The 22,412-nt window shown below is 39.8% G+C and overlaps 1 protein-coding gene across 1 annotated transcript; it reads left to right on the top strand.

Moving 5' to 3' along the window:
* Positions 1-15,537: 15,537 nt before the first annotated feature.
* Positions 15,538-21,207, top strand: LOC149115079 (uncharacterized). The gene is made up of 3 exons (XM_089283890.1): positions 15,538-18,944; positions 19,104-20,037; positions 20,231-21,207. The coding sequence occupies exons 1-3, from the start codon at positions 15,744-15,746 to the stop codon at positions 21,205-21,207; spliced, it is 5,112 nt and encodes a 1,703-aa protein (XP_089140016.1). The 5' UTR covers positions 15,538-15,743.
* Positions 21,208-22,412: the final 1,205 nt, after the last annotated feature.

Here is a 22,412-nt window from a genome sequence, read left to right as displayed (position 1 = left end):
TCATTTATCATGCTATCCGGTACGCTCTCTTTGGCATTTCTTTAACACTGATGTTTGTCAGTTCAACGGTCGTACTCAATAACCGTTATCAGACAACAAATAACAAGGACAGAAAAGGATCCGTATACCTTGCACATACATCTGGCCAATACTTGGGAATGAAGGCGTAATTTCACATTCTGTAAACCCATACACCAGAGATAAATTATTGAAAGGCTTTGATGCCTCAAGCATTAAAACCGAATTAGTTTTGAACAACTTTTAGTGCCTTCTGCAAAGAGGAAAATCCATTATTTTCAAGCATTAAGGCTGAATACTTAGGCGACAATCAATTAATACGAATGAGTATCACTGGAAACATTATATATAACTCTGAATCGAAAATAATCAAGCTTACTTTTTTTCGCAAAAACATTTTACAGTCATGCAATACATGGAAGGGCTTACCAGAAGGGTTTGTCTTGCTTTTGCAAACTGCGACTTCCTCTCGTGGTAAACACTGAAAAGTAAGCCAGGACTAGTAAGAAACTGCTACATATATTATATATGAAAACATCAACCATACATTTCGTATAGCAGAAAATAGAGTATTTGATAATTTAGGCTCATTTTACATGTTTTGTTCTGCTTTTTTTTTCAGGGAGCAAACGCTACAGTCTCAACCTGCTAAGTTCTGCTGCAGGATAAACTCTTTTTTGGTTGGACGAAAGTGGACAAGAGACGGTTTCTTTAATTTGAATACGTACACCTGCGTGATGAATAATCAATGATATCTTCCCTGTTTAAACCTAACAAGCAAAAAGGCCTAACTGTAATCCACTTTAGAAGAAAAGAGATTGTTTGAAGTTACGTAGTTGAAGCCCGGAACAGAAGGAAATTCAGATGTTTTACAGCTTTTACCAGAGCCTTCCTTAATTTTTGGCTTTACTGTATTGTTAGAGAGTATTATTTACTCACTGCTGTTCTAAACTGACAACAGTCGAATTAATCCACGTAAAACACTATTCTTATATGACATTTTAAAAATGCTAATTTTATAACTGTCAAGGTTGTTTCAAACGAGCCAATTTTCCTAGACGTAATTTCTAAAATGTAAAATGTTTTAATATTCATCTTCATTTTCAAACTTTTGGTAATTTTTTAATGTTCTTTCAAACAGTTTAGTTTTTACTACTCATCAAGTCGCAGTTAATTTAGTCGATGATGGTTACAGAATAAGTCAGCAATACATATTTGCAATGCGTAACTGAAATGCGTGCAGCGTTAAGGGTTAGCGCAAAACAAGTCAACTTTCTTAAGGGTGTAATTTCTAAATAAATGTTTTAAAAACCATTTTCATTTTCAAATTTATCGTAGTGTTTAAATGTTTTGTTTTCAAACAAGTAGCCTTTTCTCCAGTCAGTTCACAATAAATTCATTATTAGTTACAAAACAAACAAAAATTCGTTGAAAGGACCGTGTGAGAAAACAGGAAAGTTAATTAACCTGTCAAGCACTAGAACAGATATGTCCCAAATTTCATTTATGCTGATGCAAAGGAAGATTGAATAATCTTCCCAGGAAAATTCGAGGCAATGGCCTGAACCAGTTGTACAGCTTTAAAATTGAACATTTTGAAATTATTCCATAAATTAGACTTACAAGAACACGTTTGTAGTGTACACAGATTATTCTTTCCTCTTTTTATTGTTTCAAATTGTAATTACTTAGTTAGTTTTTTTCGAACAAGACATGTTAAAAACTTGAAATGATATATATATATATGTTTTTGGAATCTCATAAATATTTTCTTTCATTTCAATTCTTTTAAGAAGAGCGGGAGACAAAACTTTTTGGACCTAGAACCCGGGCATTCAAATGGATCAAAAAATGGTGTGCTAGGAAACTTAGGAACAATAATCGGTGCAAAATTGTGTCACGCAAGCTTTCGCGGCTGAATATTAGCTATGTTGATGGAACTCCGGTAGTTCCAAAACGTCAATGCCCAAAGTTGTTTTCTTGTTCTCGGTACACTAGCCCTAGTACTAAACATGGATATTGGTCAGGGCTTCAGATCACGTTACACTTTTGAGAAACCTCCTTCAATCAGCAGCATGCCCGCTTAAATTTTACGAAGGCTCTTTGTGGAGCATTTTCAAAAAATCATAATTAATTTTTCTTGAGCCCGATTTTTAAATATTTTATCGTTAATCAAAAGAAGAAACATGAAATAAAATTGTCTGTAAGTTTTATTGCATTTGAGTAAAAGCGTAAGTTTTCAGCGCCTTCATCGCAACGCCAAAATTTGATTCTCAACAGAACAGTTTTAACGGTTTTAGTCCTTGGAAATCGTCGCCAGAAATATTGAAAAACAGCACTTAAAACCAAACTATTGCTATTTTTGTTTATCATATGGACTAACTGTCTCACACAGAAAATTTGAAGAAATTCTGTTTTCGGCCGAAAATCGAGTGGTCGGTTCTTACACGGACAGCCTCTTAATGGTGTAACGACGATGACGTTGTTTGAGAGATTCGATACTTTGATCGGCTTGCGTGTGTCATCTTTTAAGTCCAGAGCTAAGACATCAGAGTTGACTCTTTGCTTAGTACTGTCCCAGGTGTAAGGATTGAATGAAAATAAATAAATAAATAAATAAATAAATAAATAAATAAATAAATTCATTGACTGCACGTTGTTTGGTTGAACCTTGGTATTTGGCCAGCCAAAATGGTGGACTGACTACCACCCTCTTGGCTGTTGATTCCCGTAAACGACCTCGGAAATTAGATTGGAACTAACAAGGTATTCGAACCTTCTTATATTAGATAAAAATATCGATTTGTCTACCCGAGTATCAACAAAACTTGCTCCTTGTATTCTAGACACCAATGCTTTCTTATCAGCCGGAAAAAAAATCTACCATCTTTTCCTTGAATATTTAATCCGACAAGTTTATCCGTGCTATGGCGACCTAATATTAGGGAGTTTAAGCAAATCACTACGGCTGGTGCTACTACGGCTGCCGTGACTGAAAAGGTCTGGGGAGAGTACGTCTTGGTGGTCGCGATCTGCCAAATTTTAAGTTTAGCGAGTAAAGCGAAATACAAAGATAAAAGAAACATCGGCTAAAGAGTTTAAAATCTCTTTTATTTAGTTTCTCACAGCCAAATGGCTTCGCTCAAAGGACGATGACGGTTATTCGGTAGGACGAACAGATTATTTCGGAGCGAAAGGGAACAGTGCCATACCCTTTGTAATATAACAATTTGATGGATGAAATATATAATTTCAGAGACAAATATCTCAAAGAATATCGAGTGAAGAACACAAATATATCAATACTCAAAGAAGCGAAATAGCATCGTATAGTTATCCAGATATAAAACATCTTCACTAAACCCTCAAAGCAAACTTAACCGAAGAAAAACAACCTCGTGCTCAACACGAATATTTCACTTGACTCGCTTCGCCATTCCAACACCTTTGCCAAAACTTACCGTAAATTCAGGATACGGATTTACAAGCTTATGGCAAGGCAACCTTGACACAATCTTTGACTTAAACTGAGTTTAAAGGATATAGTATTTAAAGTAATTCTTAAAATGCCGAGATGTCCGTTGAAAAGGGCCAGAGAAGCGAAATAAACCCGACGTAGTAGCCACTACGGCAAAACATCCCGACTCACGTAGTCAGATTTCACGCTACGGCTGGATGCAACTGACGTACATGCGCAGTGTCTCATTTTGGGGGAAATTTACTTCCGGCAGCCGTATCAGCGCCAGCCGTAGCGATTTGCTTAAAGTCCCTAATGTCATGGTTAATTCTGTCGGTATCATTTGCTCATCCGGGACTCTTATGGTTAACACCGCGTCTCCAACCAGGCTGATTACTTCCATGGAAGTCTAGACTAAACTTTCACCCTGAGGAAAACAACAACAACAAAAAAACAAACATATGAAAACTAGAAAAAAAAAAAGACATGATATAAGTGCTGTATAGACTGACCATCAAAGGAATCACGTTCCGTGAATGACAACAAGTAAGACAAATCAGAACGCGGAGACAAAAAGAAACATGTAGCCCGTGCCACGCGCAGGAGAACACGCCGTACGTCGTCGTATATCGTTGTGTTCCGTTTTAGTTGAAGTGACTGGCGACAGTTTCCTGCGCTTTTGCAACAGCTATACTTTGACAGATCCACACTACCACATCAAGTGATGCTTCAATGTTGGTATCACAAAAACGCCCAGCAATTGGTTAACCAACAATGGTAATCTTTATGGAATAATAGGTTACTATAGCACCAGTACAACCTGTGAGAAACACCCTTAATTTTAGCTTTAAGTGCTTGTAGACTTTTAACTCAAAAACTAGTTCTGTTACCCCATATTATTTTTATTATCGAATCATGATAATCATTCAAACAATTATGTGGAGGGGTTTCAGAGACACATGAAATTTTCGAAAATTTATGGTGACTCTGACTTACACCTCTCCGCCACATAAATTGCTTAAACTTTGCAAAAGTTTAAGTTTTAGGGCAACTTGACTGTCTGGATTGTTTTGCCAAGACGTTGCTAGGTAAGAGGTTTAACGTTTATAGCTGTTGCTGAAAACCAGAGCCCAAATCTCTTGATGCGATGACTGTTCCTGCCATCAGCAAGCTGTTAAGACATGAAGCCAAGTTTTCTGCGGATTGAGCGATCAGCAGTATGTCTGCCTTATTTTTCAATTGGGCGGTTCTCCATAAGAGTGACTTGAATTAATGGCAGATAGCGAAGATACCTATGAAAATGATGCGTAGAAAAAGATTCAAACTTTTCAGATTTTTTGTTGGATCGAAGGTTGGAAATGTCCTGATTTTGATAACAAATTATAATCCTTAAAAGTGGGTTGCTATCAACTTTACATGGATTGCTTTATGTCGGAGTGTACAACTTTATCTTAGCTATAAAAAAGCAGAAGTAACGGTGAAAGTAAAAAACCAAACCAGAATGCCATCCTCAAGAAAAATTGATTATCGTGTTCTTCAGATTGGCTTGAAAGCTTGTCGTAACCGTTACAAATATTTTCCATACTAGCCTATATGGTGCAAACCAGCATACCTGAAAACTAGCTAGTTGTAGCTAATAAGTGCATCGACCACTATAAATATTCAAAATTTAACATTTTAACACTTTTATTTAACATAGAAATCCTCAGTTGCTCATGAACTTCTGTTAATCGAGGACATTATGCTTTTTGGTGTTCACCGCCAAAGTGGAAAAAAAATTCATGTTATCATTGCTCGGTAAAGGACAAGTCGTAACCGAGATCATGAAATTTATATAAATTAAATATCATGCGAGGAATCAGGGATGAGCAACTTTTTGTAATATTAGGTCTCATAAGTTGCATACAGATGATGACTTTTGACTTTTTACAGATATAGTTTTCCGTTTGCGATGTTCCTTGGAGTGCGTGCCAAACGTTCCACTTGACCTTCTACGTTTCATCTTCACTCCTTAATATTGATATTCATCATCTTAATATTTTGCCGCTTGTAAGTCCTACGTCTATACAACTCCGTAACGGCTTTTTTTTTGGGGGGGGGGGGGGGGGCTTACAAACGGAGGGGCTTATATTCCTGGGGGCTTATAACCGGAATAAAAAAAATAATAATGATAATAATAATAATAATAATTATTATTATTATAATAATAAAACGTTTCGAAACGAGCTATAGGTGTGTTGACTGCTTGTGTTAAGCTTTTAAACATCATAATAAAACGAATTCAAATTAAGGAAAGCTGTAGGGGGAGGGGGAGCTTGTATTCGGGTGGGGTTTAATAACCCGATGTATTTTTTTAATTATATGTAGATGGTCCTATAACCGGGGGGGGGTTATAAGCGGGGAGGGAGGTTTATAAGCGGGCGTTTTCGGTATTCATCTTAATATTCACTCACCAGTGACTTGAGAAACATTTTTACTATTTCTTGAATAGCAGACCCTATCACGGAGGAACTTTGCAAAAGGTCTGGGATACTGTTCACTTCCAGTGAGACAATGTTTTCGATGATGAAGTCTTGAATCTGTAAACATAGCGTGATGAGTATGAGAAAAGCTTAATGTATATATTTCCGCATATGAATAAGCGTATGTTCTGTATCTCTTTCAGCATTTTATCATGTGGAGTATTGTTTCGAATTGAGAGAGAGAAAAATCTATTTAAATAACCATTATTAATCCTTTGCCTCTTCTCTCTTTTTGCTTGACTGATTTCAGTACGTCAGTTAACTTGACTATTTTCGATAAATTGAGTTCGTGCTTTACGCTACCTTCAACAAAGCAAGATGCCAAGAATGACGTACGATTAAGGAACGCACTTTTTTCTAATAATGTCATGTGAAGTCACCCCACTAATATGGAAGAGCTGTAAGATAAAAGTTAGTTAAAGAGGGTAAAGCAAAACAACTAACCAATCAAATGAAGTTGCGTCATTACAAATCAATGAGGTGTCTAAAATGCCAACTGGTGCGAAAGACAAAGTTGAAATTAACCTTGATTTTATGTTGAAAGTTGAACTACCTTGACTTTTTTGATTGAATCCATAAAAATATCTTCTAAAAGAACTTGAAGGACTGCATTTGTTTTCTGTACTACTTTGCTTAGGGCCCCATCTTTTACTACCTCAGTAAACAGGCTTTTGTTTGCTGTTAGAAGTTTGGAGATTTTCTCTGGTCTCAACAGCTGAGATGGTTCAACCTACAAAACGTGAAAATCACAAGTAATGTCTAGTAATTGTTGATTTTGTGACATCTTGATTTCGAAATTTGACGCAATGTTTATTGAATGTGACGTCATAATGGATATACTACTAATTGCTGGAGCAGAAGCACCGTATTTATCAGTCACTATGACAACGAACTTTACGGCTATTTTCTAGGTGGCAGCCATGAGATAACGGTGTTGTTCAAACCATGATATATTATGCTGTATGGACCGTTCTCAAGTTGATACTGAAAATGGTAAGACAAGAGTGTGCTGTCACTCTTCCAGTCACTACAGGTTAGTTTAAAATTAGTCGTCAATGCGATTCCCCTTGACGGAGTGACGGAACATGTTCCCCCTGTTGGTGGTGACGCAGTGGAGATATCGTGAGCACTCACGGCTCCTTGTTGACCGTCCGTAGTTTGAACAAATACTGCCAGTCGGTAGTACTTTCCGCCATCAAGGGAGTCCTCTTTGATCACAATACTGCTAAAATTGAGGGACGTAGTTGTGATAAGTTGCAAATCTTGAATTTTTCTCCAAACAGTGTCATTATTGGCAGATAGGTATTGTTGGTTAAGTATCTATTGGAATGAAGATATCTTGGGGCACTGGGGTCCATGGCACTATGGTTGGAAACTTAGTTTAACTGAATTGCTGATCTTAAGTTGACAATTTGCTAGACAACTGGAAAACAAATAAAAATAGATATTGCTTGATTACTTCATACAACGAATCAGTAATCATTTGAGTAGGCACTTTTGTCAAAATAACGGTTTATTTTTCTCATGTGGTAATCATATTACCACAGCAGGTACGCCTGGTGAGCATAACACCAAAGTCCAAGGGATTCGTCCAATGACAAACACATAATGATAGAAACAAATGTAAGAACATGACTGACCACAAGTACCAGCTTTCGAATCATTAAACACCATCAAATAACAACTTTCAGTATAATTTTTCAAATCTGATACATTTTTGTGCGATTGCTTCAAAATGAATACGAAATACGTGTAGAACACAAGACCCGCCTCATATCATGCATTCGACACCCTAATAATACATTTTTTTTTTATCGAATAAATATTTGATAAAAAAAAACTTATTTTTTCTAAAGTAAATTGAAACAGCTGAAATCAGAAATTGTAGCACTATGGTATGAAAATTTCCTTGGAAAGTTTCCGAAAAATTCGGAAATTGTGGAATTTCCAATGCGAACCGTTCGATCGAAAATTCCGGAAATTCTGGGAGGAAAATCAAATGGACCGCAAAGACACGGTAAGAGATTTCTGAAAATTTAGGTACACGTCGCGAGATTGACCTCTTACCCTGAAATTCCGGAAAATTGAACAGAAATTCAAACCAAATTTTTCGTCGAATGGAAAGCGCCCAAAGATACAAACGAAAGACAAGCGGTAGAACAGTAACAAAGCAGTATACATGTAAAACCATCTTCGTTTTGTAATTTTTTTGAAAGCTGTGAAAATTGGTAACGTTTTGCTAATGACGGTATCCGGTCACTTTGCTCCATTGTTAGATCGCTCAAAGTCAGTTCGTTCCAACGCACATTTAGATTATTCCTCGTTCTTTCATTCACTGCATGCCAAGCCAAGCGCGGTTAGCTGAGGTGGTGAACTCTAACTTTTGGTTAGAGTACAATGACTCGGGGCGAAATGACCGTAATTCCGAATGACAAACCTGAATATTTTGGTTTATTGCGAACGTCAGAGTCACAGCATGTTACATCACTGCATTCGAGTTTCTTTGTCTTCATGGCCTCGTGACAGGACTCTACTGCTCATAGGCGTAAGGGCACCTTCGGACTTGGGGGGTGGTAACCTTATTGCTCGAAAAACGCACTCAAATCGCGGTGAAAACAAGAACGTTTACAATTCTCACGTCTAACGAAACTGTTAAAATAGTTATTTAGAAACCTCACATGCTCTGTGACCTTGATCGACAGCCTAGTAAAATCAGAAACTTATAAAAGAAACAGTTAACTCGGTTTCCGGTCGTTTTAAAACAAAAGCGCTTCGATACAAGTCGAAGTCGATTCGATACATTCGGTACAAACTGAAGGCAATTCGATACAAAACTTTATGATACCAAGCGACATTAATGTTTTTGTTTTGTAGTGAACGATTTCCTCCACCGTGAGGCTCGTCGACTGACTTCCCTTCAAATCGGGCTCGTTTCAGAGAACAAGGTCAGCGTATTCAGCTAGCGGAAAAAGTTCCGAGACCTCCAGGCTAGCCTGTTCGCAGGCTCCTTGCGAGGACGGAAAAAAGGTTCGGTGAGCGAAGCGAGGGGACGAGAACGAGACTGTAGAATTCGGAGAGCGAAGCGCAGGCTATCTCATGACAAACATGATTTTTCTCCTTTTGGGATAACATTCTTTCGATCAATCGCTGTCGTATGCGATGCGAAGATAAAAAGACTTTCATTGCATGGGATATTTCTTCTTGTTTACTTTTGCTACGAAACGACTCCAGTTTGTATCGAATTGACTTCAGTTTGTATCGAATTGACTTTAGTTTGTGTCGAATGACTTACTGTATAGTAAGCTGTGTACCGAATCCACTTCCCTTTGTATCTAAACGAGTTACATCGAAACGACCCTAAACCGTTAATTCTTCCTCGTACGAGAAGTTCAAGAAAATTATAAAACGGCTCTTTTCAGAGTCACCACAGAAACAAAACTGTTGGTTTTCGTTTGCTTTGATTTTTTTTTTTATGACACAAAAAAATACAACTAACAATACGATTACAAACACTACAAATACTACAGATACTCTGCCTACACTACTGTACTCTATTGTACTCTAATTACACAATTACTTTCTGTATTTACATATTTACAAGATGCGTTATATCAAGTTACAATACAGGTATGTAAATATCAAAATATGCATATAACTTTACATAAAAACATGCAGCACTTACTCCTTTACAAAATAATTTGGATTGATATTCAAAACAGGGTTCCATTTTACCTGAGGACGTTCTAAGGTTAAGTTTGCTTTGATTATTTTGTTGTATGCTAAAGCCCTCGTTACCCTAGTCCAGCGGAACGGAGGGTAACGCGGGCTCTGGGAACGAGTTTGCTTTTGTCACTGTTTTGCTGATAGAAATAATATCCATCTCGTGGATTTCCACGATACACATTTAAACGATACATTGCTTTTCCTGAACAGAATACCTGGATCCTTATATCGTTTGACCTTAACTCCGTTTTGGCAAAGACAACCTCTTGGAATGTTTTCTCCCGAGTACTGTTCCCCGAATCATCAGCGTTTTGCCCAAAAAGTTTCAAAACTTTCTACAACTGGGGGGGAGGGGGGGGGGGGGGCTGCAGTCCCCACGTTCCCCCCTCGCCGGTCCGTACGCCTGTGCTACTGCTTCCTTAAGCTTGCAGGTATCACGATGACTGCAGTTTATTTTAAACTGTTCTGGGTTCTCGTCACGTGAGTACACTAAAATGCATCGATCTTCAACCGATCCGCAAACAATTTGTTTATCGCTGTTGGTTGATACCTTGTCCTCGCTGCAGTTTTCTCCTGATCCAAAACACTCATAACATCTGAGCTGTTAGATTAGCTGAAAATGAAACAAAAACATTCGAAGGAAAAATAGCAATAATTATCAACACAATCAATTTTATTTAAATTTTTAGTTGACAGATTGTTTGTATTGCTCAGTTTATATATTTATTTATTCTTTTAAAAAATGAGCACTTCATAATGTTTGAGAACTGACTGAATCGAAAGGGAGTTAGAGAGTTGAAAAAATGGCAGCATCTGCTTTGAATCAGAGCCAAATCCTCCACCTACACTCTGTACTGTGTGTCTGCCGATTGAATCATTAAACAATGAGGGGGAGTGAGCTTCAAAATGAGAAAAATTAAAGTCCCACCTGCCGCAAAAAGAAAAAGAAAACTTCCAATTAGAAACCAAAATTCTTCGCTTTCTTAATCCTTGAAACAGGTTCGCAACCAAACGTTTGAGTATTGAATGAACACGAAATTATAATTATTTTTATATGCCTTCTTAGGATTTTTGCAGTTTCAATATAACCTCACTCATTGATTGCCGCACACTTGTCTTGATGGTAAATGAATGAGGAGAAAGTACTGTAGTTGATGATTTTCTCAGTTCGCATCATCTGTCTATCTGTTGTGAATTGTCATCTTGGATTTTTTTTCTTAAAGGATCAATTATTACCTTGACTCACACCGCTTTCAAGCAACGATCTTGAGTCTGTATCACTTGATGGATTTATACACGATATATGCATTAGACCTGTCGTTGAGATGTTCTGCGGCGCTGTTGCCGACACATTCAGTGGAGCAGTTGGAGGTTTTGAAAGGAAATGTGTTTGATTAACAGTGAAAGTAGGGTGTACCAACGTTTGATTGACAGCAGGAATTTTATAAATAGATGCATGAACTGACAATCTTGTGGCAAACTGATTGAATAATATGTACCAGTGGCAGTTGTTGCTGTCCTTCTTTGACTGAATTCGACAACGTTTGACTCGCAGAAGCAGCGAATGTTGAAGGTGTTGTTGACAAGCCTGACAATAATTGCCAAACAAAATAAAAACGCAGTTAATATCACGTTTAAATGTTTTCTGATACAGTGTATATCCTATGTATTATACCAGTGAACTTTTTAAAGTACTGAAATATAAAGCCCACTTTTAAAGTTAATTTCATAGGTGGTTTCTTATTTTTCACCTTTAATTTTCTTTGCTTTTCAAAGCAAATCAAAGCAAAGTAGAATCCAGCATTGTTGATAGGAGCATTCAAGGTGGCTCAAAACAGTTTCCAGCGTTTAGATTTTGATGGGTCGTTATAACCACTCTTTACTGACAAACAGTAGACATAATCGCTCTTTATACATTATTTATTCCCTATTTTTCTTTAGCAAAATTAAATTTCATCTTTGGCGAAAACAATGAAAGATAAAATAACTTGATTTCTTGGGAAGTGGTGACAATAACTGTCAGAAAGCTTTCATGTTATTTGCCCTGCGAGGAGAGTTTTAGTCACTTAAGCCGGCTAGAAGTTAGGTTCACCTGTAACCTATGGCTAAACATGTCCTACCTTGCTAGAATTGACGACTTCTCGAAGTGTTCTGGGAGATCTTCCTCCTGATCCACTACTTGAAGCCATTTGAAGAAAAACCGATGCAGTTGTATATCCGTTGCCGTTCAAAAGTCTTCAACGAAACACAGGTCGTGCGCCATTTTGCGGCTCTAGACCAGAGTGAGGGTGGCAAAGGTGGAGTACCAATTGCGCATGACACTGAATTTTTCTATTAAATCACGCATCACGGGGGATTTTTTTCACCAATCACGCCTCACATAAGAAGAACTAAGCACATCGCCAATTTTACCTTCTCGACCCTAAAAGCGTCGTTAAAAGAAGAACTTTGGCGATTAAACCACAAAAATGCATCGGCAAATATGTGACTCACGCGAAAACATTCCTTTCGGTGTCCGGTCGAACGGCTGAACGCACGGCAAGTGAACTAGCCTGCGAACAGGCTCCCAGCGAGGGCAGAATAAAAAAAAAACCGGCGGGGACGGAAAAAAAAATAATCCGGCGAGCGAAGCGAGCCGTTTAGCGCGAAAAAACGAATTCTTCGAATTGCGCTCCCCACGTCACCGTTTCGCTCTCGGCTCTCCCCGCTCGGTCTAGACCACACTTGGCTAGTTCGCACTGAACCCATTAACCCAACCGGGAGCCTGTTCGCAGGTTACAAGTCCAAGGAAAACTTGAATAGCGATGGTCAATTGACTTGTTCCAAGATATTTCAAGACCACATGGTTCTACATGAGTTGATAACCACTCAATATAGTGAGTAATGACTCTAGAAACGATTTATTGAGATACAAAATGTGAAGGTAAATGTGAGGGATTCATGAGATGTGGGCTGTGTAATTATATGTTGGGAATCAATACAATGAAAGCTGTGTAGGTATATGTTGGGGATTAATGAGCGGTAGGTTGTGTAGGTATCTGTAGAGGGGCTAATGAGATGTAGGTTGTGCAGGTATATGTGAGGGATTAATGAGATGTAGATTGTGTAGGTATATTTAGGCGATAAATGTGATGTAGGATGTGTAGGTATATGTAGGGGACTAATGAGATGTATTGCTGTGTAGGTATATGTGGGGGATTTAAGAGGCGCCCTCTGTAATTTTCAACTATGGCCATTTGGACCAGAAAAAATCAAATTCCTCAAACTTTCTCAGATGAATGATCTAGATAAGTGATTCACAAAAATATAACTTTCAGTTCAATTCGATTCGTATTTTAGCGCTGGGGCCACCATCTTGGTTTTGCCCCTCTGAGAGGGCTTTCAGCGGCCATTTTAGGGCACATTTTTAACAATTTGCCATACAAAGAAAACGATCTAAATCCGGGTAAAAGCCCTTTATTCGAGACAAGCAAATGTTTCTTGTTACATTGAGAGGCTGTTTTGGCAGTTTGATCATCACCTGATTTTTCTACGGAATTTTAAATTTCTTCCCTTTCGGACTACTCATGAAGCGCCATAAAAAAGGCGAAGTTTAAAGGAAAATATCGCCAAAAGTACATCACTTGAGATCTCAAAACTACCCTCCGCTTAAAGAGCAATGTCTCACCTGTAAAAACATGCAGTAAAATTTTGGGGCAGTTAAAACTGTAAAATGTTAGAAGAAGAAGTTTAAGCTGTGCTTTTGTCAACAAAGACCGCCGTCCTAATTAGCATAATAACGTGAAAATAACGATGCACAGAGAAAATAATGATATATTCCACTTACCTCGCGACATGTCGACAACAGGATGTTCCACGATGCCTCATGTTATATTTTCAGTATGTTTCAGCCACATTTTCGGTGATTAGTGTACGAAATCACTCTCAGACATCGCCACGGTTAAGCAGATTTCAACTCTCCGAAGCCCGCTTCATAACATCTATCAATATTATTTGTCTTTCGCCTCATAAGCCGCCGTTTACAAGAAGTTTAACAATTTGCTGAGATCCTAACTGACCCAGAACTCTGTTAGCAGCCTTTAAAATCCTCCTCTTGATCGAGGATTCTCATCAAGAACTCGTTTAAGCTCAGTTCTGTTTTGATCTGTTGTGCACCCGCCATTATTCCACAGATTGCGTTACATTTGACAAATGCACATTCCAACGGGTAGGGGTAGGGTGGGTAGGAAGTGAAAATGTAACCAACATTAAAGCCATTTTACGCATTTCTGTGGCTAAACTATTGTAGTAACTGGCTTTCCCAGAATGATTTGAACATGAGCTTCTGCTTGTAGGTATTTTCTAGTTTATTTTTGCAGGGTAGGGGGGGGGGGGGGGAGGGGGGTCGTGTATTAAAAAAAAAAACGAAAAAAAGAAAACGATAGACAGTATCAGGTCAAAAGATTATGATCTGTGTATCTTGATCAGCTTGATCAGTTCATCAGTGAGGCCCTATTAGGGGTTTTCAGGATACTGGATGTTTGGGTAAAAAGTTAATAGGATGGAATAAATTTAGGGGAAATATTAATGGGGTAGAGCATGTTTAGATCAGATAAAACAGGACATTAATTGAGTAGGAAATTGTTGAGCTGGATTTAACAGGATACAAGATATTTAGGACAAAAATTAATAGGATAAGGGATACACCGACAACCCCCCCCCCCCCCCCCCCACCGCTCTTCCACCCTCCCACTATGGAGCCTCAACAATCGTCAGCTATTTAGGATAAAATAAATGTATGTCAACTGCTATAAGCATTTATTCTGGACTCTTAGTACTTATATCACGGTGGAATATGAAAGTTTTGTATCAGATTTTAGGGGTTTTAAGGTTAGGTAACGCAGCTCCTTGTTAGTAATTTCGAAGCCCACACTTGTTACACTGAATAGATAGATAAAGACGGGCTGGAGAAATAAACAGAGAATGAAATGTGTCCCGAATTCTGTACCGTTTAACAAGAATTTCTTACATGGCAACCTTTGTGTCTGCAAAGAGATCGAGGCACAACATTCCACACAACATTTATTTCATATAAACTTCACATCACTCCACACTATATTTGTAAACAACTATCCTAATCTCATTGACAGTCATTAGTTTTTGCCGAAAATTTTCATTTATTACAAATAGAATACGGACAGAACTCCAATAAAAAGCCTCTTCCTTGTTTTTTTTTTTTGTTCAGCATTATACTTGTGTCTTTCGCTGCCCGAAATGCCATCAAATGCTGCGAAAGGCAACAGACTGACAACCAGTGCGGAAGAGAAGTTTTTCTCGGGTCAGGAAACGGCCATAAAAGTCGAAGCAATTACTGTAGCACAAAAGATGAGGCGCTCAAAAGATCAGGCCAGAATTAGGCGGTTCACCAGTGATGAGTTCCTGACTCCTTGCCACGTTTAATCCTTTCTCTCGCGAATGGCTTCAAAGCTCAGAAACAGACAGGAGAAGGTTCTCCAACAAGACACAACAACCACTGAGATTCAAGCTGCAGATATTTTTGACAAGTGTCATTTAACTCATCCAATTGCTTATGACTCATTCAACTTGTGTGCCTTAAACGCATCTATAATGTCTTTAAAAAGCTAAGCGTCAACATTAGTGCTTCGCTTGATAGATGCGGGTATTTTAAAGCGCCCTGCATAGGGTTGAAAACTAGTCTTGTGCAGACATGCAGCTGTGCTCCATGTTGAAAACTGGGACCGAGCTTGTCACGTGACTGACACGATTTTACCCCCCTCGAACACTGAACTGAAAGGGAACGAATGCAAAACTAATGGGAAGTCGTTGTTCTTGAATTGTATTCTGGAGTGTTTTTGTCTTTGAATAGAGTCTTTATCTACGAAAGTGTCGTTTGAATACGTTTTATACATTTGGTGCCGAGACCCGGGAATTGAAACTGGGATTCTAGCGTTGTGAAGAACGTCTCAAAGGAAGCTGTTGTGAAGTCAAAGCTGCACTAGCTGAAAGCACGTGGGCGACCAATTATGCCGCCGAAATTGAGGAATTTGAAAAAATTTCGCGATGGTCACCAAAAGTTCGTCCAGAAAACTATTGAACAAGCCAAAGGGCTAATCTCTGAAGGCAATTCCATCGAAGTGAAAAGGCTGAAATTTCTTCGAACCGCCCTTGAAACGAAAATGTCGGAGCTTCAATCGCTCGACCGCGAAATTGTGGAGCTGGTGGACGACGTAAAAACCATCGATACCGAAGTCTCTGAGAGCTGTGAGATAATGAGTTCCATTCAGGAGTGTATTGTTGAGTTAGAATCTGTTTTGGAAGCTCAAGAAATGCAGGGTAAGAGTCAGGAATTCCCTTCTGTGGCGCAACTTCCTCCTTCCGAAAGCGCGGGAACTTCTCAAGATCACGTTTCGAAGGCAAAGTTGCCGAAGCTCGAGCTTAAGAAGTTTCACGGAAATCCCATACACTGGTATCCCTTTTGGGAATCTTTCGAGTCTGCGGTTCATAAGAACCCAAATTTGTCTTCAGTGGATAAATTCAATTATTTGCAGTCACTTCTTACTGGCACCGCGCGTAGTACGATCGCTGGTCTGGCCCTGACGAGTGCAAACTACGAAAAGGCAGTTGGACTGCTTAAACAAAGATTCGGAAATCGACAGATAGTGATCTCCAGCCACATGGAAGTGCTCACTAAACTCCCCAAGGTGGAATCGATAAGCGAAGTAAAGAAACTCCGAAGCTTGTACGACACAGTGGAATCTCATGTTCGTGGATTGGAAAGTATGGAAATCTCATCTGAAATGTATGGTTGCTTCTTGACACCAATCGTTATGCAGAAATTACCTGAGGAATTTCGGATCGCTATCACACGAAATTTGGAATCGGAGACATGGAATCTGAAAGATATTCTGGGTGAATTTCACAAGGAACTGCAACTGAGAGAACAATGTCTTGTCAATAACAAGGATTCCAGGCCTTCACATCAGAGAGGTGAGTCGCCATTTTCTACATCAGCTTTGTACACTGACAGTTCTGAGAATAAACAGTCTCCTCGTGTTTGGTGCTCATTCTGTAATCAAAATCATCAGAGCTCTAAATGTAATGTTGTCACAAGTATTGAATCTAGAAGGGAAGTTCTTAAAAGGAAGGGCAAGTGTTTTCTCTGTCTCAAGCAAGGACATTTGGCACGTAACTGTCAAGCACCTATGAAGTGTCTTAAATGTCAAGGTGCCCATCATGTAGCAATTTGTGGTAACCCTGATCCAACCCTGGGTGGGCAAGATCGAGAACATGTGGCTAGTGTCTCTACTAGTATGTATGTGGATCAGTCTAGAGGGTCGGTGTTGTTGCAAACCGCAACCGCTGAAGTTGTGCGTCCGGATAATGACAGTTTTCCACTAAGTGTTCGTCTGGTTTTTGACTCATGCAGTCAGCGATCATACATGACTAAGGACCTTAAAGACAAACTGGGGTTATCAGTAATTGGTAGAGAGTCACTTCTAATCAAAACCTTTGGTGAGTCTGACGCCAGGCTACGAACATGTGAAATTGTTCAAGTGGGTATCAAAACCAGATGCGATGCAATTGTGTACATTCAAGCCTATGTGGTGCCAGTCATATGTGGCCCTCTGACCCAACAACCCACAGAGCTTGCTCAGTCTAGCTACGAACATCTGCATGACCTCAGTTTAGTCGACAGGTGTGGCGGCAGAGATTTGCCCATCAGCATTCTCATTGGTGCTGATTATTATTGGTCATTGGTCGAAGGTACTATTGTGAGAGGTGCACCGTGGGAACCTGTTGCTCTTGCTACAAAGCTAGGATATGTCCTCTCCGGACCCACTATGATTGTGTCTAACCGTGACAATGGTAACACTGTGAATCTTACTGCGACGCATGTACTGAAAGTGGAAGCAAGTGTCGTCGGTCAAGATGAACTTGCCTCTGAACTTGGAAAATTCTGGGACTATGAGTCACTTGGCATTCGAGATAAAGGTTCGTCTCTGTATGACAAATTTGTTAGCGAAGTTGAATTCACTGAAGGAAGATATCAAGTACAGCTACCTTTCAAAGAGGACCATGAGCTGCTTCCAGATAATTTTGCTTTGTGCAAATCAAGGTTGGTCTCACTACTGAAACGTCTGAAATTAAAGCCCGAGATGTTAAAGCACTATGATGATGTCATCCAAGATCAGCAACAACAAGGAATTGTGGAACCTGTGGATCAAGGTGTCAACAATGGTGTGGGAAAAGTACATTACATTCCTCATCATGAAGTGATTCGCGTGGACAAGGACACCACAAAACTTCGTTTTGTTTATGATGCCAGTGCACGATCAGGAAAGAACACATCAAGTCTCAATGACTGTTTGTATGCTGGTCCACCACTATCTCCCCTCATCTATGACATCCTCCTGAGGTTCCGGGCTCACAAGACAGCCCTCATAGGAGACATTGAGAAAGCTTTTCTAAATGTTTCAGTTCACCCCAAAGATCGTGACTATCTTCGTTTCCTGTGGGTTGATGATGTCACAAGCAGCCACCCGAACCTACAAGTTTATCGATTTGCAAGAGTTGCATTTGGCGTCTCCGCAAGTCCGTTCCTATTGAATGCAACAATTCGTCATCACTTGACTTCTGCTGACATCCCCAAAGAATTTGCTGAGAGAGTTCTGAAAAGTCTGTATGTGGATGACTTTGTTGGTGGAGATGATTCTGACAATTCTGTTTTCGAGATGTATGAGAATCTGAAGTCATCCTTCAAGAGCGGAGGCTTCAATATGAGAAAATGGGTCTCCAACTCTGAAGCCCTTCAGGAAAGAATTGAACAATCTGAAAGCCAGTCTTCTCAAGTTACAAGCAAGTCTGTCAAGGAGCACCCTGTTCAAGAGGAAGATCAAACCTTCTCGAGTTCCCCGTTTGAGACGTCAAAGAACCCCAACACAGCAAAACTGAAAGTACTGGGAGTTGGATGGGATAGACGAAATGATTTGTTACTCTTGGATCTGGCCTCTCCACTAGAAACTAGCAATACTTGTCCAGTTACGAAGAGAGCAATTCTTGGTACAACAAGCAAGTTGTATGATCCCCTGGGACTAATTAGTCCAGTCATCATTCTACTGAAGATCATCTTTCAATCTATTTGCAAGACAAGAGTGGGTTGGGATGACCCCGTGGATTCATTCATCCATGAACAGTGGTTAAAGCTTGTTCAAGATGCTAAGAAGGTGGGGGTGGTGGAAGTGAGGAGACACTACCACCTTGGCTTGTCATCAGGAGATTTATAAAGCATTCAACTCCATGGTTTTGCGGATGCAAGTGAGAAAGCCTATGGAGCAGTTGTGTATTTACGCCTTGAAACAACTACTGGGACTGTCTTCACCCAGCTTTTATCGTCAAAAACCAGAGTTGCTCCGATAAATGGAGAAACCATACCTCGACTGGAGTTACTAGGTGCTCTTGTTCTGGCCCGACTGGTCAATACTGTGTTGACAGCATTTGACGGAACATTGGAAGTTGATGCTGTGTTCTTCTGGTCAGATTCGCAAATTGTTCTGTGGTGGATTTGGGGTGTAAACAGAGAATTCACGCAATTCATTCAAAACAGAGTGGTTGAGATCCGTCGACTTACAAAGCCAACTCAGTGGAATTATTGCCCCACAGAATCCAATCCAGCTGACATCTGCTCACGTGGTACGATGACCTCGAAACTGATCACCAACCAATTGTGGTGGAGTGGTCCTGAGTTCCTTAGAAAGGAAAAGCAGTGGTGGCCAAGTCTTGCGATGAACTCTGCTGAAGTCACAAGTGACGATTCAGATCCTTGCCTAGAACTGAAGAAGGGAAGCTGTAACAGCCACACAAAGCAGCATGATGGTACAGTTCTTGCAAACATTGCCTCTGGAGAGGTGACGTCAGAAAAGTCACTAAATCTTGATTGCATCATTCCCTTGGAAAGGTTCAGTAGTCTTCAAAGACTTGTGCGAGTCACTGCATATGTTGTGCGATTTGTTTCTAATCTCAAGCAAAGTAAAATGAAGAAGAGGTTAGTGGATGGAGTAATAAGGCATGAAGAGGTGGATTGTGCAAGAGAGCTTTGGATCAAGGAGGTTCAGAAATCTGTATACAACAACAAGAACTTTGACCAGGTCAAGATCTCATTATCACTGTTTACAGATGACAAGGGAATTCTGAGGTGTGGTGGTCGTCTTAAAAATGCCCCGATTCCGTATGATGCTCGTTTTCCAATATTCCTTCCAAGATGTTCACGACTAACTTACCTAGTGATAAATGATTGTCATCTCAAGGTTCTTCACAATGGTGTGAGGGACACTCTCACAGAGCTAAGGTCAAGATTCTGGGTAACAAAAGGAAGGCAGACTGTGAAAACTGCGATAGGAAAATGTTCTGTTTGTAAGAAGTTAGAGGGCAGAAGCTATGCGGTTCCTCCTCCCCCCCCCCCCCCCTCTTCCTGAATTTCGATTGAGCGATGACTTTGCTTTTACTCGAGTAGGAGTGGACTTCGCTGGGCCCATGTATGTCAAGGATGTATTCTCAAAGAATGGAGATTTGAACAAGGTCTATATAGCTTTGTTCACGTGCGCTGCAACCCGAGCTGTTCATCTGGAACTTGTCCCAAATCTGAGTGCGGAAAGTTTTATCAGAGCCCTTACTCGCTTTAAAGGGAGACGAGGAATTCCCGTCTTGATTGTCAGTGACAATGAGAAAACATTTAAGGATTCAAGAGTGCAGGCATATTGTCAGTGCGACGGTACACAGTGGAGGTTCAATGTCGAAGCGGCCCCTTGGTGGGGTGGTTTCTTTGAACGTCTAGTAAAATCAGTCAAGTTGAGTTTGAAGAAGGTCATACGAAATGCCCGGTTAAACTATGACGAGCTGTCTACTGTCCTTGTAGAAGTGGAAGCAGCCTTGAATTCACGACCCTTGACATATGTCTTCGATGAAATGGAGGAACCATTAACACCTTCACACCTGATTGTGGGCCGCAGAATTTTGTCAGTACCATCAAAGAACTCATCGAACGAAGTTGATCAAACTGAGGGAACACTTACAAGAAGAGCCAAATTCTTACAGCGAACACTGGATCATTTTTGGAACCGATGGAAGTCTGAGTATCTCACACAACTTAGAGAGTACCATCGCTACTCAAAGAGAGCAAATTCTGTCCGTAAAGTGCAAGTGGGAGATATTGTGTGTCTACATGAGAACAAAACCCCGAGACAGCAGTGGCGGCTTGGGAAGATCGAACGATTACTTTCTGGTCGAGATGGTCATGTTCGAAGTGCAGTGGTGAGAGTCAAGTCTGGTAATTCGCCAACCGCGGAATGGAGACGCCCATTGCAGAGGCTCTATCCCCTGGAAGTGAGGTTGGATAATGGAACTGCCAACCCTGTGCCCCGAGTGGCAAATGTTCCCGTTACAGTAGTGAGGGACGAGGATGTCCCAGTTGTCGTCGTGAATTCTGACTAAGATAGATGTATTGAGTTCATTCTGTTATATAGAGTTTATGCTCGTAAGATTGTTTCAACTTTAAATGAACTTTGAACTTTGATTGATGACGTCAATCAACGCGGGGGAGTGTGTTGAAAACTGGGACCGAGCTTGTCACGTGACTGACACGATTTGACCCCCCTCGAACACTGAACTGAAAGGGAACGAATGCAAAACTAATGCGAAGTCGTTGTTCTTGAATTGTATTCTGGAGTTTTTTTGTCTTTGAATAGAGTCTTTATCTACGAAAGTGTCGTTTGAATACGTTTTATACACTCCATCACAGAACTGAACGACATTAGCGGCTGTGGGGTGCCTCAGGCTCATAACGAATGGTGCCTACAAAATACAAACGTGTTTCCGCCAGATTAATAAAACGTAGATCTTAGCCAGGGATATTAGAATCCACAAAGAAAACTGGGGGTAGTCGTTAATTTTTCCGAGATAATTAGCTAAAGCTGAAGGTAGCATTTTTCTGAAAAAAAGGTAAAGATATTTCTTCACAGATTCTCTTAAGGTTCGCCTTTACATGCAGAAAACTAAACATATTAAAAAACGTCTTTAAACTACGTGGTAAGTAGTAACATAAAAAACCACTTTTGATATGTATTTAATAACAGAATCGTCGCAACAGCACTCCTCTGGCTTAGCCAAAATACAGTCTACATAACTTTTCCTCACAGGCAAAAACTAATGCATTGTAGAATAGGCTTGCCACTTCCAATTCATACCATAAAATGTAGCTGTAATCACCCCTTTTTAAAAAGTTAAATGAGTTGTTTCATCCTTTCGAAAACTTTGTCGGTGTCCGTTACATTTTTTCCTGTTACTTTCCAAGTAAGTTAAACATTGACGTCTCTCGCAGTTGTTTTGCGCGCGCATTATGCCATCTACAGTTGAATTTCAGTATGATTTTTTTCTACGGATACGATAAAAGCTAGTTTTTCAGCTGGAAGCCATTCACAGTTAGTGCTTAGCGATATGCTGCTTTTCTGGTAATCCCGGTTTTAGTACAGGCTCGTAAATTTAGTGCGAAATTTGTTTCGGCCACAATAGGATTTTTTTTAAGTCGCACGCTTGGTAGGGTAGTTAATTACGTCACTAGTTCCAACGGCTAAGAAAATGTAAGAAGTTTCAATAAAATGTCGCTTACCATTACTTCCTGCGCACCATTCGTCAGTCTG

Source organism: Orbicella faveolata, unplaced genomic scaffold, assembly GCF_042242905.1.
Source record: "Orbicella faveolata isolate gen_17 unplaced genomic scaffold, um_ofav_v1 contig_13, whole genome shotgun sequence".
Taxonomy (NCBI): domain Eukaryota; kingdom Metazoa; phylum Cnidaria; class Anthozoa; order Scleractinia; family Merulinidae; genus Orbicella; species Orbicella faveolata.
The sequence above is the reverse complement of the archived record's forward strand: the minus strand, read 5'-3'. Positions and strand labels throughout refer to the sequence as shown.

Bases quoted from the DNA above. Each gene is read 5' to 3' on its own strand.
- LOC149115079 (XM_089283890.1), top strand. From the start codon at position 15,744: ATGCCGCCGAAATTGAGGAATTTGAAAAAATTTCGCGATGGTCACCAA. The intron at 18,945-19,103 runs GTGGGGGTGGTG...GTCTTCACCCAG, and splicing joins TTGTTCAAGATGCTAAGAAG to CTTTTATCGTCAAAAACCAG. The intron at 20,038-20,230 runs GTGTGAGGGACA...TTACTCGAGTAG, and splicing joins TCTCAAGGTTCTTCACAATG to GAGTGGACTTCGCTGGGCCC.